Genomic DNA, 15556 nt, shown 5'->3' on the forward strand with positions numbered 1-15556 from the left:
TTTTTAAAACTACGAACGATCACTCAAGATTTCCTAAAACATACAATTTCATTTATATTTTCCTGCTATTTTTATTTAACGCATATTATTTTTCTGTTCTTACATCTTACTAACTTAAATATCAGAATGTTTCATGTGTTTACAAGTATTTTGCAGCACCAATCCGCGGGCTTGAAAAAACTCAATTCTTTTCTGAAGTATTTCACGACTTTCAATCACAATATTGCAGAGTGAGATTAGCTAGAATAACCACCACCCCAAACAACTGCATACACGTATGAGATATGGTTTGCTTGTGCATAATTTTGACTGCATGCATGCGGCCCATGCTCCATTGTGGCATAATTCATAAAATCAGAACCTCTCTGATCTTATCCCAGTTAGTAATCTGATATTCCACGTTAAATGCAAGGGCATAAATGCAACAGTGGTAAGTCAATGACAATTTACCTACCGATGTCACCCCGGCCCTAGTGAATGGTAGAACTCACACGCACGAAGGGCATATGTCAGCTTACTAAAAGAAAAAAGAAAACGCGCGAGAACATAAATCAAACTTCGTATTATTGCAGCATAATATTAGAAATAGATTACGAGCTAGGAAGAAAGGGCAAAAGGAGCCTTTCAAGCTAGTCACTACACTAATCGCAAATTACAGCGTTTTTGACATAACAATGTTTAAGGCACGAGCCAGCAAAAGCCTTGCTACTAAAGTCCAAAGAACAATAAAATGAGGTGGGGATAGATAGCAAGGAAAGCTAAATTATACGCGGCAATTTATTAAACTGAAGGACTTAGGAGGGCGGACACTTGAAATCTTCCGCGACCTTCCTATCGCATTCGTTGAGCAACAACTCCACGGCAACAGGAACGTCTAACTTAATAAGGCCCAGGAGATCAACTTTGATTCGAGTGCAAAGGCAAACAGCAGCATCAAGATCAACAAGACCATCAATGAGGCTGCAGCATTTGGCCTTTTCTTTTTCACCAACAAAGATTTTCAACAAATTCAGCACATTTGCGCATGCTTGCAACTTCAAGGTATCTCTAGGGCAAGTGCCTTTTGGTAGTGATGGAGGTGGTGGTGGTGGTGACTTGAACATTGGTGGTGGTGGCGGTGAATTGTCAATTGGTGGTGGTGGTGACTTGGCCATTGGTGGTGGCGGTGACTTGACAATTGGTGGTGGCGGTGACATGACCATTGGTGGCGGTGGTGACTTGACAATTGGTGGTGGTGGTGACATGACCATTGGTGGCGGTGGGGGTGGTGACTTGACCTTGGGTGGTGGGGGTGGTGACTTGACCTTGGGTGGAGGTGGTGACTTGACCTTGGGTGGTGGAGGTGACTTGACCTTGGGTGGTGGAGGTGGTGACTTGACCTTGGGTGGTGGAGGTGACTTGACCTTGGGTGGTGGTGGAGGTGGTGACTTGACCTTGGGTGGTGGAGGTGGTGACTTGACCTTGGGTGGTGGAGGTGACTTGACCTTGGGTGGTGGTGGAGGTGGTGACTTGACCTTGGGTGGTGGAGGTGGTGACTTGGCCTTGGGTGGTGGTGGAGGCGGTGACTTGACCTTGGGTGGTGATGGTGGGCAATACTCAGCGGAGCTCAGCAAAGCCAAAAATAAGATGTAGAGGGAGAGGAGAAGGGCATTGGAGGCTAGTGCTCCTGAAGCCATATATCTAAAACTGTAGAATGTTTTAGAGATACTATAAGGACCGTGATCGAGGTTTAAGAAAGAATGTGAGAGGCGGTGGTACGAAATAGAGAAGTGGCTGGTCAGGCGTTTTATAGGTGGAGAATAAGCACCAGTTGGCTTTTAAAAATCCTTAGACGTGAACCATAAGCATGCATGCAGCCGGGAAAATTGGAGGTAATAAATCTGGATCGAATATTTTCTAGTTGACTTTCCATGCTCTTTTTTCCGTCTCTTTGTGGTAGTTCATAGTTAATTTTAGTATCAGAACAATCAGCTCAGAGTTCGAAATGTAAAGTTCTATGCCAAATAATCCAATGCAAAGTCACGAAAATAAATAGAAGATAATTTTCAAAAAACATATCAAAAAAGAAATTTTAACTCAGATTAGCTCGGTTAACTTAATGTTTGTGATATGAGATTGAGATAAAAATAATTTTTTAAAAAACCTAACGAAAAAAACCAAAACTAAATAAAAAAATATTAAAAAAACCATACCATGAATAACCCCATAAAAAAAGCGAAAAGTTGCAAAGCTCATGGATTTATAATGTAATGCAAAATGATAAAATGTTAAAAAAATTAATTATAAAAAAAACTTAAATTAACTTAAGATAACCTAAATTAATTCGACTAACTTGTTTCTCGTAATATAAAATTAAAATAGCCAAATAAAAAATTGAATAAATAATGAAATTCAAGTTGCAATCACCGAAATATAAAATGAGAAATTTAAAAAATGAAGTCAAATCTGGTCACGAGAATGGTATACAACCTAGGGAGACATGAGAAAAGAAAAGGTACATATTTTATTTGTCCTCGCCATAATAGCATCCACAGTACTGTCGCTGCCCAGATCTAAATCCCTAAGACCGCGAGAGTAATATGGCTGGTCAGGAAAGATTTCATGCATGGATCTAAGCTGCCCAGATCTTCCATGCATGCAAGCTTTGCAATCTGTTTTTGACCTTCTTTTTGTTATGTATGGATCTCTGGAACCCAAGGTTAGTCAAGTTAATGAGTTATCAGAAGTGTAGACAAAAATGCATTAACACTAAACTATTAAAAAAAAAAAAAAAAAAACTGAGAGCTATTTTATCGATGTTTCGATTACCGCAACTGAAAACACATTTTGCAAGCATGAAAACTAATTCTAAAAGAAATGGGATCAAATTCGACTTTTATAAATTAATAGTAAAGGATTGGTTGGGAATATTGCTGTTTTGTTGCTGTATATATAATATTTGACAAAATAAAATCCAGTGATAAAACGATTTTACAAAGAATCTATATATTATGGAAGCTATAATATAAAACAAAGGGAATATTATAATAAAAGAATCATAAATAGAAGTGATATTATACAAACATGCCCACATTTTATAACTATGAATTCAATCATCAAAAATAATATAATCATGTGAAATTACCAAGGCAAACAGGCATCGGAGAGTAAAAGGGAGAAGTAGGGACTTTTAGCGAACATTGATATAAATATAAAATCACCTCTCTTATAAAATATATATAAATTTGGTTGAACATATATATTAGCTAGTTTTTTTTCGCAATTCAAATATCTAATTAAATAGTTTTTTTAAAAAAAAAATTGTTTTAAACTTCTTCTTTATATATTTACATTTTCTCTCATATGTCACCAAAAGAAAAATATAAATTTTGTTTTTATCAAAATATGATAGATAAATATAGTCACCAGAAGAAAACTTAATTTAAAATTAAAAAAAAATAAATAAACACTTCAAGCCTTAAAAACTATCCTTTAATCTTCCCCGACATAGACAAAATTAAAACAGGGAGAAGGATTAATCTCTGAAGAAGCAAATTAGTACAGTCAATTTGTTTTGTTAAATCAACAGTACTGATCAATGCATTAAGCTAGGTTGTGACCAAACAGAGGAGCTGGCATATGCTTGCAGTTGCTGAAGCATGTGAAGTGCATAGCAAGTCAATGGTCTTTGGGATGGAAGTTAATGTCTGAACCATAAATGCATGCATTACTGCAGATATCTTATTTATTACCAGACAGGGCGATTGAAAGTTCAAGGTAGATCATCTCTAGGGCAAGTGCCTTTTGGTAGTGATAGAGGGAGGTGGTGGCCGCAGTGACTTGATCATTGATGGTGGCGGCGGTGACTTGAACATTGGTGGTGGAAAATGACTTTGAATCACATATTTAAAAGAAGCTAAAACTCCAATCAAAAACACCTCTAAGACAACCAAAAACCAAACAGACCCTTGTATCCTAAAAACTATGAATTCAATCATCTAATCCGCAAATCTACCGCCTACAATCATCAAAATATATATATATATATATATATATATATATATATATATATATATATATATATAATCATGTGAAATTACCAAGGGAAACTTGATATCCGTATGTGTAGTTTATTATAGCTGGTTTTTCTTTAAGAAATAAAAATAAATCTTGTTTCGCAATTCAAATATCTAATGAAATATTGTTTTTAAGAAATTGTTTTAAACTTCTTCTTTATATATTTACATTTTCTCTTATATATCACCAAAAGAAAACTTAATTTAAAAATGAAATAAAAAACAATAAATTTAAAAACCCTAAAAAAAATAAAAGCAAAACAATTCAAGAGAGAACAAATCCAAGCCGTCAACAATTCAAGGGGAAAAAATTCCAGGCTCAGGTGTGCAAAGGCCTTCTAGCCTAAACCCACATGCCTCGACCACACACCATAGTGGCTAGAATTTCAGGTTTGATTTAAAAAAAAAAAATTCTTTTTTTTTTCAACTCATTTTTATTTAAAAACACATAATTAACATTTTTAGAACCTCCAAAAACTCATTTATCAACCCAAAAAAACCCACCAAAATGTTTCAAAAACACGGAAATGTTTTTCTCTATCCAACCCTCTGTTTTATATTTCAATCCTTGACTTTTACGAAAGAAGAGAGAGAGTCAGGCAAAAAGAAGAGCAAAGAGAAAGCTCATTGGTGGCCAAAGTCCTGCCATCAGTAACTCTACAAGTTTCGTGTCTATGGGGAACTCAGTGGAGATAGTTTATTCTCGAAAAAATAAATCGAAGCTCGACAAAAAATTATCCACGATATAATCAAGGGATAAGGAATAAAACAAGAGGTTAGAGATTACAAAAACCGCAAACCACATGCTTAGAGCTGAGATGGTCACCCTTATTTTAAATAATCCAATTTACTGGCAGAAACATAAAAAAGGAATCTGAAAAAAGGAACACCATCTTGTTTGAGAACCAGCTTTGAGAAACTTAAAAGTCTGTTTGTTTGATGTTAATTTCAGCCACAGCCATTATTTCTAACCATCACAATTCACAAAGGCAAAATGATGAACAAAAGAGGACAGCCATGAGAAAGAGCAAGAAGGAATACAACCACTCCTAGATCAACCCTACGGTTCTCCACCAAGCTCCACCTTCAGGTTGTCATATGGATACACCTTCGGTGCCTTATCAAAAGAATAAAAAAAGAAAAGAAAAATGCTGTTGTCAGCATAAGAAATGTTAAATGTGGAACAGGAAAAATGTTGAGTGTGTGCACGCCCAAGCATCAGAAACGTAAAGTGCTGAATAAGAAAAATGTTTAAAGTGCACAGAAGCAGCACAATTGCATTAAAAGAGGATGCCTAAAATGTTAAGCATAAAATACTCTATATAGAACAAAATATGAAGATGAAACAAGAAGTTATAACAAGAAAACACATGCAGCTGATGAGATAAAGTGATATTTGACAAAACATAACAAGGTTATTCACAAGGCAGAAGCATAACATCATCATACACTATGAATGCAGAATCATTATTGAAGTGCCCAAAAATTACCATAAATTACATAGCTCCACTAATGATAGACAAGATAAAAGACATCAGACTGCCAAAATGAAATACTCTTAAAATGGATAGGACCTTCAAAATTCTGCTGCAAACACTTTTATGCTTGATCAATATCTTTAAACTTGCAATTGGTATCTCTCAAGAATAATTAGATTTTGCATAATGCCAATGCAAAAGAAAATTCAAGGGAACAGGATGCTTCCCACAAAAATTTTTCCAGCCTTTCCCTATAATTCTCAAGGACTGTACATTTGGGAAAACATATCAGGAAATTGGTTTAGCTTTCTAAGGAGATGATCAGGTTGAATTTCCACTCTAATACATGGGCTTGAATTACCCAGTCTAAGTATATCGGTACCAGTGATATTCAAATACTCTAATCAAGTTTTGAGATGAATCTCACCTCAGAGAACCTATATCATGTGATGTGGTGGCAGTTTAGATTCACAATTCCTAGCAGGATAGGCATTTTTTGCCTGAAAGCTCCACTTTTTTCTCCAACAAACATAGGGTGTGATATTAATGACTGGATAATTTTCATATATACAGAGGCATATCAACTGGCTCGAAAGGAAAACCTTTGCTTTTGGAATCAGTGACAACAAACAAACATCAGGCTTCCCTAAGGAAAAGCACAAGACAGACTCAAGTATCATCAAGCACTATGAATATGAAAGGGTATATAAACTCTATCAATGACTAGCAGTTGTTAGAATAAGCAGTTCCTGCAAGTTTACAAGTTCTAATGTATCCCATACTTAAAGACATAGGAAATTCAGATCAGTATAAAACTGCAGAATTTTGAAAGATAATTGAAAACTTGTCCTAAAGTGGAGGAGTGATTGAGCACTGAACAGGAAATAGATTCGCTGTGTTCAAATGTAGCACACTTCAAAATTAAACTCCTTCATCCCCTGTGACTTAGTTGAGTTAAGCTGAGCTGAGCAGTAATCTGCTGTGGCTATAATTGGATAAAGGACAAACCCAAGACAGATGCATCAAAGGAAAACTATGGTTCTCTGTCAAGTGTGAGGCTTTAGATTTGGAGCATGGACATCACATTCTCACTCAAGAGTTTTCTTCCTAAAGTTATAAGAAATCAACTCCCATCACTAATTTTTGCAAGGTCATATGAGTAATCAGAGGAATCAGTTGTTTGCTATTGCGTCATCATCTGAATCCTAAGTTCAGTATCATGTTTTGTCCTAACTTGTAATCTAGTCAGCTCAAATTTTGCTTCCAGAAAGACAAAGGTTTTATCTTTTTCAATATTTTTTGCACTGAAGCTGAGTATTATAGAAACTCGATGGTTATTACTAGTTCAAGAGCTTAACTTAATAATAGTTTTGACATGAATACCAACTTCTTAAGCACATATCTAATAGCTCTTATCCAATGTAACAATGGAAATGCCGTCATTTATGAAAGCACATCTGCTTTCCCCACTTTCACCAAAAGCAATACACTAGGAAAGGGTTGATTGAAACAAAATGACCTCATGAAGTTGATAAATCTTCATCCAGGAGCTTCTAAGAACCACCGACATGTCCTCTACCATGGCATCAAAACAAAGTTGAATTGAAGTAGATGTCATCATACAGCATTTTTCAACTCAAAAGACAACGTATTTTCACATCACAAAACTCAATAACAAGAACTAGTTTCCTAGACTGATATCAAAAGTGCAACAGATACCAATTCCTTTCAAATACCAAAGCTAAATCTTATTAACATTTTAAACATTCATGACTATCCTGACATGTGCAATTTTCTTTCTAGAACACTAGAGTAACATTTCAATCACAGAATTAGGACAGAAATCAGAGCTCTATAACCAAGCAGGTCTTAAATTCAACCCCCCTCATTTGATGGTCATTTACTTTGCAAGATAGTGTCGCGTTAATCAGAGGAATCAGCCATTTATATTGCATCATTACTGAAAGCATAAGTTCAGAACTATATCATGTCCTAACTTGTAATTTAGTCAGGTTGAAATTCACTTCCAAAGAGATCAAGGTTTTGTCTCTTTAACTAATGTTTGCACTACAGCTAAGTACCATGAAATTAAATTGATTATACAAGGTTGACAGCTTAACTTGATAATATTAAGTGTGAATATCGGTTATGACTCGAAAGGAAATTTATTTCTCCACTTAATTAAACACACCAACAAAAACACATTCACCAATTGATACCAAAATACCAACAAATATCGATTCCATTCAAGTAAGCAAATCAAATATTTAAATCCGAATGAAAGGATAGAGGGGGGAGGGGGGTCTAATAACCAAAATATGAGTTATTTAACTTACAAATGGAATCGTAGAAGCTTTATCATTCCACACAACTAACAACCCGAGACTCGCGAAAAATCCCAAACCTCCACATAACCAAGCCAAGGCCTCATACTATTACCATCAAAGAATCCCAAAAGGAAAAGGAAAATCAATAAATTGATATTTACAAGTTATAATAATAAAATCAATAGTCACTGGTTACCTTTCCAACAGTATCGGCGATTCGATCTATGCAAGGTTCTGGAAACGCAGTCCCATTGTCCCACGTCAGCTCATCATTCACGGAAATCTGAAAGAATAAAAACCCCAAATGAATTTTCTTTATGGATTTGATTTTTTTTGTAAAAAATTGAAAATAGTTAATATATACTAACGGGTTTATCGGGGACGATGTGTTTGCCGACGGGGAGGCCCATGCCGGAACGGAGGCGAAGAGAGGAGGCGACAGAGCGGCTAACGACGCCGTTTCCTCCCATGATCCGTGAAGCCACGTTGCTCAATCTACCTGCCATTTCGGCTTTAGATTTAGCTCGATCTTCCTTCTTCTACTTCCTGAAGTACTATTGTTGTTGTCAGCCAATCTTCACTACCTATCTGGTGATTTTCCCGAGTGTTTGTGAATTGACGAATTTCAGCAATTCGAAAGAAGTTGTTTCTGCTTACGACAGTCTATTAAACGATAGCGTTTCAGACATGTGCGGTGTAATGTTTTGGGCTCGGAGCCCAGTAGCTTGGTAAGCTTCACTATTTTCTGGATTATTTGGTATTTTAACAGTGATTGTTAATATATTAAAATAATATTTTTTTTATTTTTAAAGTTTTTATATAAATATATTAAAATAAAAAAACATTAAAAAATAATTTAATACAAAAAATTTTATATATTTTTTAAAAAGCACAATGAAAACACACTCAAACTCTTAAACTAACTGTACTATCGAGCTATTTAGTTACAAAACTCAAGATTGATCGATCTAAAATTGAAGTTATAGATTTAATATTAACTCGATTAATCCAAGTAATAATATTAAAAAAAAACACTCTAAAATAACATTGACTAGGTTTTAGTTTCATGGATCAACAGATTAATTCACAAACCGAGTAGAGTTTTGTAACTACGCTTTCAAATATAATATTGATTGTTATATTCATTAATATAAATCATTAAATTCAAATTAAATAATTGAATTTAATGCATCATAAAAATAAAAACATTTTGACTGTTAATTATTATTTTTTCACTTAATCCAAATCATTCAAAACCAAGAATAAGATTTGGAACATGATCCACCATACTCTCTTAGGAGCTTGAGAAGCTCCAAATCACTAACTATCTAGACTGCAATTTGAAAGGGAAAAAAAAACCAAACTATCCCTGAGTTGATTTATAATTCCAAATTCCAAGAAGCCGCGGTGTTCCAATTTTTGACCACCAATCATGAGATACCAAAGGTCAGTTGTCCTGTTTTGGATTTTGGACTTGGTCTCGAGTCTTGACATCCCCTTCGCTTAACTGCGGTTGTCGTGCGTTATCAGATAACTGGTCTCTGCTGCAACAAGGGTGGGATCAAGATTTTCATGCATTTTTTATGGTGAAATTATTTATTATTTATATAATAAAAAAATACTCAAAAAAGTGAATAATAATCTAATATTGGGATGTTTGTTTTAAACCATAATAATTTTATAGAGTAAAAAAAACAAATTATAAAATTTTATTATTAATATAATGTTTTTTAATCAAAGAGCGAAGATACGTTATTTATGATTTATAAAATAAATTAAGGAATTTATGAGCAGATAAATTTGCTAAAATTAATTAAATATTAAAATAAAAAGTTAATTTTTATAGTAGAAATAAAATATAAATGTACTTGCAAATGTTTTATATCCATTATATTTTTTTATTTTAAGTGTTTATTTATTTTATCTTCGCGGCTAATTCTTATTCCTAATAACAAATTATTTTTTATATAAAAAAATGTATACAAAAACACCTAATCTATACAAAATATACAAGGAAAAAGATTCAAGACAAATCAAATTAACCTCTTCAAAATATTATGCAATTAAAAATATAAAAGAATCAATCATTTTTTTTTAAAAAAAAAAACAAAGCTAAATGGATAGAAACAATTAGTGAAAATAGATTGAAAAAAAAACAAAAAAAAAAAACCATACACTAATGGCCTAGGCCTTAATAAAAAAAAGCATTAGGCTTTGAAGCGTAAGCCCGCACATGTTTTTTTTCTCGAGAGCAGCCGAGACATCATTTGTTTTTATTTTTTTAAGCAAGCAACAAGTCGTTTATTGTTATATTTTTTGGTCACCTCCGGTTAATAGAAAATCAAGGTCCAAGTTTTTGAACCCTAAAACCTAGATTATAAGCCGTTTTGATCCAATACACCATAAGAAATTCCATAAATAATTTATCAACCCAAAAATACTTTAAAATCACTAAAAAAATGAAAATCAACCGAATAAAAAAATCTAAATGAAACTTGATCTATTTTTCCAGACATGTTTTTAGAAGAAAAAAAAAATCATAATCATTTAATGCCTCTTATTAAATAGAACTTGTTGACACAAAGAAATATATATTTAGTGGTTGAAAAGTATCTATTTATCAACTTTTTCTCTTTTTTATTATTTTTAAGCGACTTCCTCTTTTTTCTTTTAAACTCGAAATTGAAATGTTAAGAAAGCAAACTTTTAAATTTAAATTAAAATTTCAAAAATTAAAAGGATTGCAAAGTAAAAAAAATAAAAGTAGATGGACTAAATTTTTTCTAGTGAATTTGAGATTGATTATAAGATTTTTCCTTTACACTTCAATTCTCTTTTCTTGAATTTTTTTCTTTAACAAATTTTTTAAAAATTGATTATTAATTTGGGCATAAAAAGTTATAAACAAATAAAAATTAAGTTACCATGAATTGGCTACAGCGAGTAATCTAATCTAAGTATTTTATTACATTTTAATGTAACAGCAATGGCTCTTTGAGGGGAATTGCCATTGTAAAGGCATCTCCAATGTGCTAAATAAAAACTAAAAAAAAAATAATTTAGCTTTTCGTTTAACATGCTCGAAGAAAAATGCTAAATAAAATGTTAAAATATTATTTCTTTTATAAATATATTATTTCTACATATCTTGTAAAATTACTAAAACCTTGCAAAACAATATTCATTGTAATAATTTTTTTTTACTAGTTTTTTTTCTTTGATTTTATAAAAAATTATACTTCTTTAATTTATTTTTTATAAAATTATTTTAATCTTATAACTTATATCATGAGTTTAGCTAATTCATTCAGGTTTTCTCTCGAATTGTTTTTTTATTATTTTTTTAATTGAATTTTTTTCCATTTCATCATTAAATATCATATTTATATTCCGAGTTGTCTTTAAACCTGTCAAGCCATGTTTTTTTGTTATTTTTTTAATTGAATTTTTTTCCATTTCATCCTTAAATATTATATTTATATTTCGAGTTGTTTTTAAACCTGTAGCCAACTAAATCATATCGAGTTGTTAAAATAATTACTTATCAAATATATTAAAATATAATTGTCTCTTCTAAACAAACACAAAACACACACACCCCCATTCATAAAGCTATATTACAGATTTGAATCTTCTAAATAACATCTCTCCTTCTAGATGCTCTAACCAGGCTTGTTTGAAATGAATGCTGCAGATTTTCCAAAAAGAGTTCCAATCAGTACAGTTGGCTAAGTATGTCTTAAAGCCAGCGTGCTTTTGCAACATAAATTCCCACAGTCCAAGTTCTTCTTGCAAGAGTGACAGGACGAATATCACCATCGCAATCACTCCACATAATTGTTGCAACAGCAAAACAAAGCCATTTTTAGTTCGTTATGGATGGGAAACATTTCCCAAAAATGTATCTATACTGACAAATGACAACACTGAATGAAAACTGGAAACATAAAAGTTACGAGTGAAAACAAGCCAAGATACTACCTACAAAGCGCAACGAATAGAACAAATGTCCACTGACCTCAAAGTCCCAACTGGCTTTGCACCTCCGAGATGGTCTTAGCAGAGTTCCTGAGCCTTTGTGCCTCCTCATCCGTCAAATGCACATTGGTCACCCCCAAAACCCCTCCTCTACCTAGCTGTGCAGGCAAGCTCAAGAACACGTCCCCATCGCCAATGCCATAAAACCCATTTGCAAGAACGGAAACAGGGTGGATTTTCCTCTGGTCTCTGAGAATGGACCGAGCCAAGTTAGCAGCTGAGTACCCAATTGCCCAAGATGTGTAGCCCTTGAGACTAATCACTTCATATGCACTCTCTACAACTGCTTTGTGGATTTTCTCCAGTGCATCCTTCTCATAGGGTATTTGCTGCTTCTCTAAGAAGCTCAATACGGGCACTCCTCCTACACTTATGCTAGACCACAATGCCACAGAACTATCCCCGTGCTCACCAACAATGTAAGCCTACCAAAGAAAAAGTAAAGATTCAGAAATATTTTTTCCTATAAAGAAATGTTAACAATTAAAAAATTCAAACGCAGATAGCGAAAGTCAATTTTCAATTTTGACCACATGATTTGCTCATGAGACTTCCTTCTTCTTCTTCTTTTAATCAAAATGTACAGAAATACTTTGCACAAGCATGTAAATGATGGAAATGGAAACGTGAATCATCAAGCATATCAGCAGGACAACAAGATTGCAGAATATCATCAGAAAATTACAATCACTGATTCCTAATGTTCAGCTAGAGATAATTGTTTGCGAGATTGTTTAAGGGAAGATTGATTCCTAAAGTTTAGCTACATCAAATCTCTCAAAATCTGTATTGTAACTTCCCTGCACGATTCTTGGCATCTGTTGTGCACTTCTTCTACCTTAAAAACACTCTGCAACAACACAAACTAATGAAGAAAATATCTACTGTTCTTCTATCTCTTCTCTAAATTCTACAGAGCATAACTGAAATTCTGTAATTTTTTTTTCTTTTCTGTAGAATTCAATTTCAATGTATTATCTGCCAGCTTTCCCGCACCAAAGCTTCAAACAAAGTGACATGAAATCAAATTGAACATATGCTCGAAAAAAATGCAGTGGGATAAATTGTGATTTTGCATAACTACTCAAAAAAAAAAATAACAAACAAGATCAATCGATGTCCTCACCTGTACATCCTGGGCGTTGACATCAAGATGATCAGCAATCAAGAACCGAAACCTGGAGCTATCCAAATTGGTACCAGATCCAATAACCCGATTCGAAGGAAACCCCGACAACTTCCAGGCCACATAAGTCAACACATCAACAGGATTCGACACAATCATCAAGATCGTGTCAGGAGAATACTGAGCAAGTGGAGGTATAATCCCCTGAAACATTGCAACATTCCTCTGCAACAAATTCAACCTCGACTCCCCGGCAATCTGTCGAGCCCCAGCAGTAACAATACAAAGATCAGATCCAACAGTGACAGAGTAATCAGTGGATGCAAGAATTTTGGTGCGGGGTAAAAAAGCTGCAGCATGTTGGAGATCAAGCATTTCTCCGCGGAGCTTGTCAGGTATGGCATCAACAAGGGCAAGCTCGTCAGCTAAGTCTTGCGTCAAAATTGTTTGGGCTATTGCCATGCCTACATTGCCGGTACCAATAACAGAAATTTTGGTGTGGCGTTTGGTGGGTGATGGCGGAGATGTGTTTTGGATTGGTTTGAAGAAGATCTGAGACAGGTCTAGGCCTCCTGGGCCTAATGAAGAAGCTGAAGCGCTCTTTTGCATAGTGGAAAGTGAGAGATGAGAGTTCCTTACTTTTTTTTTAGATGGTTTGTTTTTAGGGAGGAGAGATGAGAGTATTTAAGGTGGGAAAGTTGGTAGGCGAGGGACGAGGCGTGCAGCGCGGGTCATGGAGGGATGTTTATGGGAACAGTCAGAGGCCGTTTAGAACGCTTCCAAACGGCATTTTATTAAATTTTATTTTTTTAAAATTGTTTTAATGTGTTAATTATAAGAATAATGTTTTCAATATATATATATATATATATATATATATATATATATATTATTTCAATATATTTTTTAACAAAAAATACTTTGAAACACAATTTTTACCACACTTTCAAACATTCTCTCAGTCTTTCATAAGATCCGTGGGATCTTAAATTTGCGGTAAATACACCTTTTGTATTATGAGGAGCTCCCAAGCATGTTAGAGTTTTTTTTTTATATTGTGGTAACTTTCATGAATGTAATTTGAAAAAAAAAATGATTTTAAAAAAATATTTTTAATTGGGATTGGTTTAATTAAAATATGTGTTTGGTTAGAATTAGAACCTAAAAAAAAGCATATAAAAGGTGTTTAGTTACAACTGTGGTTAAAATTAACATTATTAATAAACTAACAAAAAAGGACACGCGTTAATTTATTATTTTGCATTTACATTAATGTGCATTGCATTAATGATGCATTGTATCTACTTTTATAGTTACATTAAACATGTAGTAATCTTATCACGAACATAATTCATACGTGAAGGCCTTTAGTTTTCATGAGTTTGTGAACATAAAACTACATCGTTTAAAAAATCCTTGGGAAGAAGATTGGGATGGTGATAAAATTTTGTATTATATGCACTACCTTTCCATCCAGCCCAAACAAATATAAATTACATGTTAAAATTACTTGTCGCTATTATATTTTGTGTCGGCACATCTTTTCTTTTAGTAAATAGTATTTAATTTTCTGTAAATATACAAGCACGCACATACATATCATCGATAACTTCAATACAATTCTATACAAGAAATAAGAAACACCAAACATAATTTTCAAATTAACAAGCCTAGAGCTATACCAACTATTAATTAATCGACATTACCAATGCTCAAAAACTATAAATGAGGCATGTATAGCAATCTTGCGTGGTGTGTTTTATCTTGACTTTAAGAATTTTCTATTTCCTTATATGATAACTTATTTCTAACCATAAAATTATATAGTTATTGACAATAGTTCCTATGCTATAACAGGTTGCAAAACATAATTTATATTAATGCATGGAATTACATTGAAATATGTAAATAGAAAATTATACAATTTTAATATTTAAAAGTTAATTTGAGAATATCCTCGCATTAAAAAAATTAAAATACATTTGGGATAAAACAGGAGAGAGAAAAAGAAGTATTATTCGAATAATATAATTAAAACAAAGTAATTAATCATTAAAGACAAGCTAAGCTTTCTATTATTAACGTTGAAATCTTGAAACAATATTTGTGGAGTCATTAATATCTAAAATTTAGTATATCCATGAAACTTTTTATATTGCAACTCTTTGATTTTAATACAAAATGATAATATAAAAAACAAACTGCATTTAATTTTTTTTAATTATTATTAATGTGATTATTCGGGTCATCTTACATGTACCTCGACTAATTCCACAAGTTTTGAAATTAATAACCATGTAAGTTTTCAGTGGTCCTAATAAGACTTAAACTCATGATTATTAAAGAACAAACTCAAAATCTGATCACTTAACATATTTTTAAGATAACCTTGAGAATTAAACTGCATTTAAATCATAATTAATAGCCATGCCAACTTTAAATGTGATATAGAAAGTATGAATGAATAAAAAATTTAGGAAGTATTAATAAAAAATTATTTTATATTATACAACGATGGGATTAAAGAAGTGT

The 15556-nt window shown here is 33.1% G+C and overlaps 3 protein-coding genes across 6 annotated transcripts; all 3 read right to left on the reverse strand.

Annotated features, from left to right (window-relative positions):
* Window positions 1-541: 541 nt before the first annotated feature.
* Window positions 542-2259, reverse strand: LOC18093974 (extensin). Its single transcript, XM_024595155.2, has one exon. It carries the CDS (start codon window positions 1674-1676, stop codon window positions 795-797), a length of 882 nt encoding a protein of 293 aa, XP_024450923.2. The 5' UTR covers window positions 1677-2259; the 3' UTR covers window positions 542-794.
* Window positions 2260-4838: 2579 nt separating this feature from the next.
* Window positions 4839-8507, reverse strand: LOC18093975 (NADH dehydrogenase [ubiquinone] 1 beta subcomplex subunit 8, mitochondrial). Of its 2 annotated transcripts, none has more exons than XM_024594228.2 (4): window positions 8229-8506; window positions 8057-8143; window positions 7870-7965; window positions 4839-5172 (listed from the first exon to the last, which is right to left on the reverse strand). In XM_024594228.2, exons 1-4 carry the CDS (start codon window positions 8364-8366, stop codon window positions 5116-5118), a joined length of 378 nt encoding a protein of 125 aa, XP_024449996.1. In that variant the 5' UTR covers window positions 8367-8506; the 3' UTR covers window positions 4839-5115. The 2 variants fall into 2 exon arrangements, with proteins under 2 accessions (XP_024449996.1, XP_024450003.1); XM_024594235.2 differs by lacking the exon at window positions 4839-5172 and adding an exon at window positions 6849-7108 and having other exon boundaries at window positions 8229-8507.
* Window positions 8508-11385: 2878 nt separating this feature from the next.
* On the reverse strand, window positions 11386-13696 carry LOC18093976 (L-lactate dehydrogenase B). Of its 3 annotated transcripts, none has more exons than XM_024593819.2 (3): window positions 13025-13696; window positions 11879-12323; window positions 11386-11687 (listed from the first exon to the last, which is right to left on the reverse strand). In XM_024593819.2, the coding sequence occupies exons 1-2, from the start codon at window positions 13631-13633 to the stop codon at window positions 11880-11882; spliced, it is 1053 nt and encodes a 350-aa protein (XP_024449587.1). In that variant the 5' UTR covers window positions 13634-13696; the 3' UTR covers window positions 11386-11687; window position 11879. The 3 variants fall into 3 exon arrangements, with proteins under 3 accessions (XP_024449587.1, XP_006368199.1, XP_024449586.1); XM_006368137.3 differs by having other exon boundaries at window positions 11386-11548; window positions 13025-13695; XM_024593818.2 differs by having other exon boundaries at window positions 11842-12323; window positions 13025-13695.
* Window positions 13697-15556: the final 1860 nt, after the last annotated feature.

This window comes from Populus trichocarpa, chromosome 1 (assembly GCF_000002775.5).
Source record: "Populus trichocarpa isolate Nisqually-1 chromosome 1, P.trichocarpa_v4.1, whole genome shotgun sequence".
Taxonomy (NCBI): domain Eukaryota; kingdom Viridiplantae; phylum Streptophyta; class Magnoliopsida; order Malpighiales; family Salicaceae; genus Populus; species Populus trichocarpa.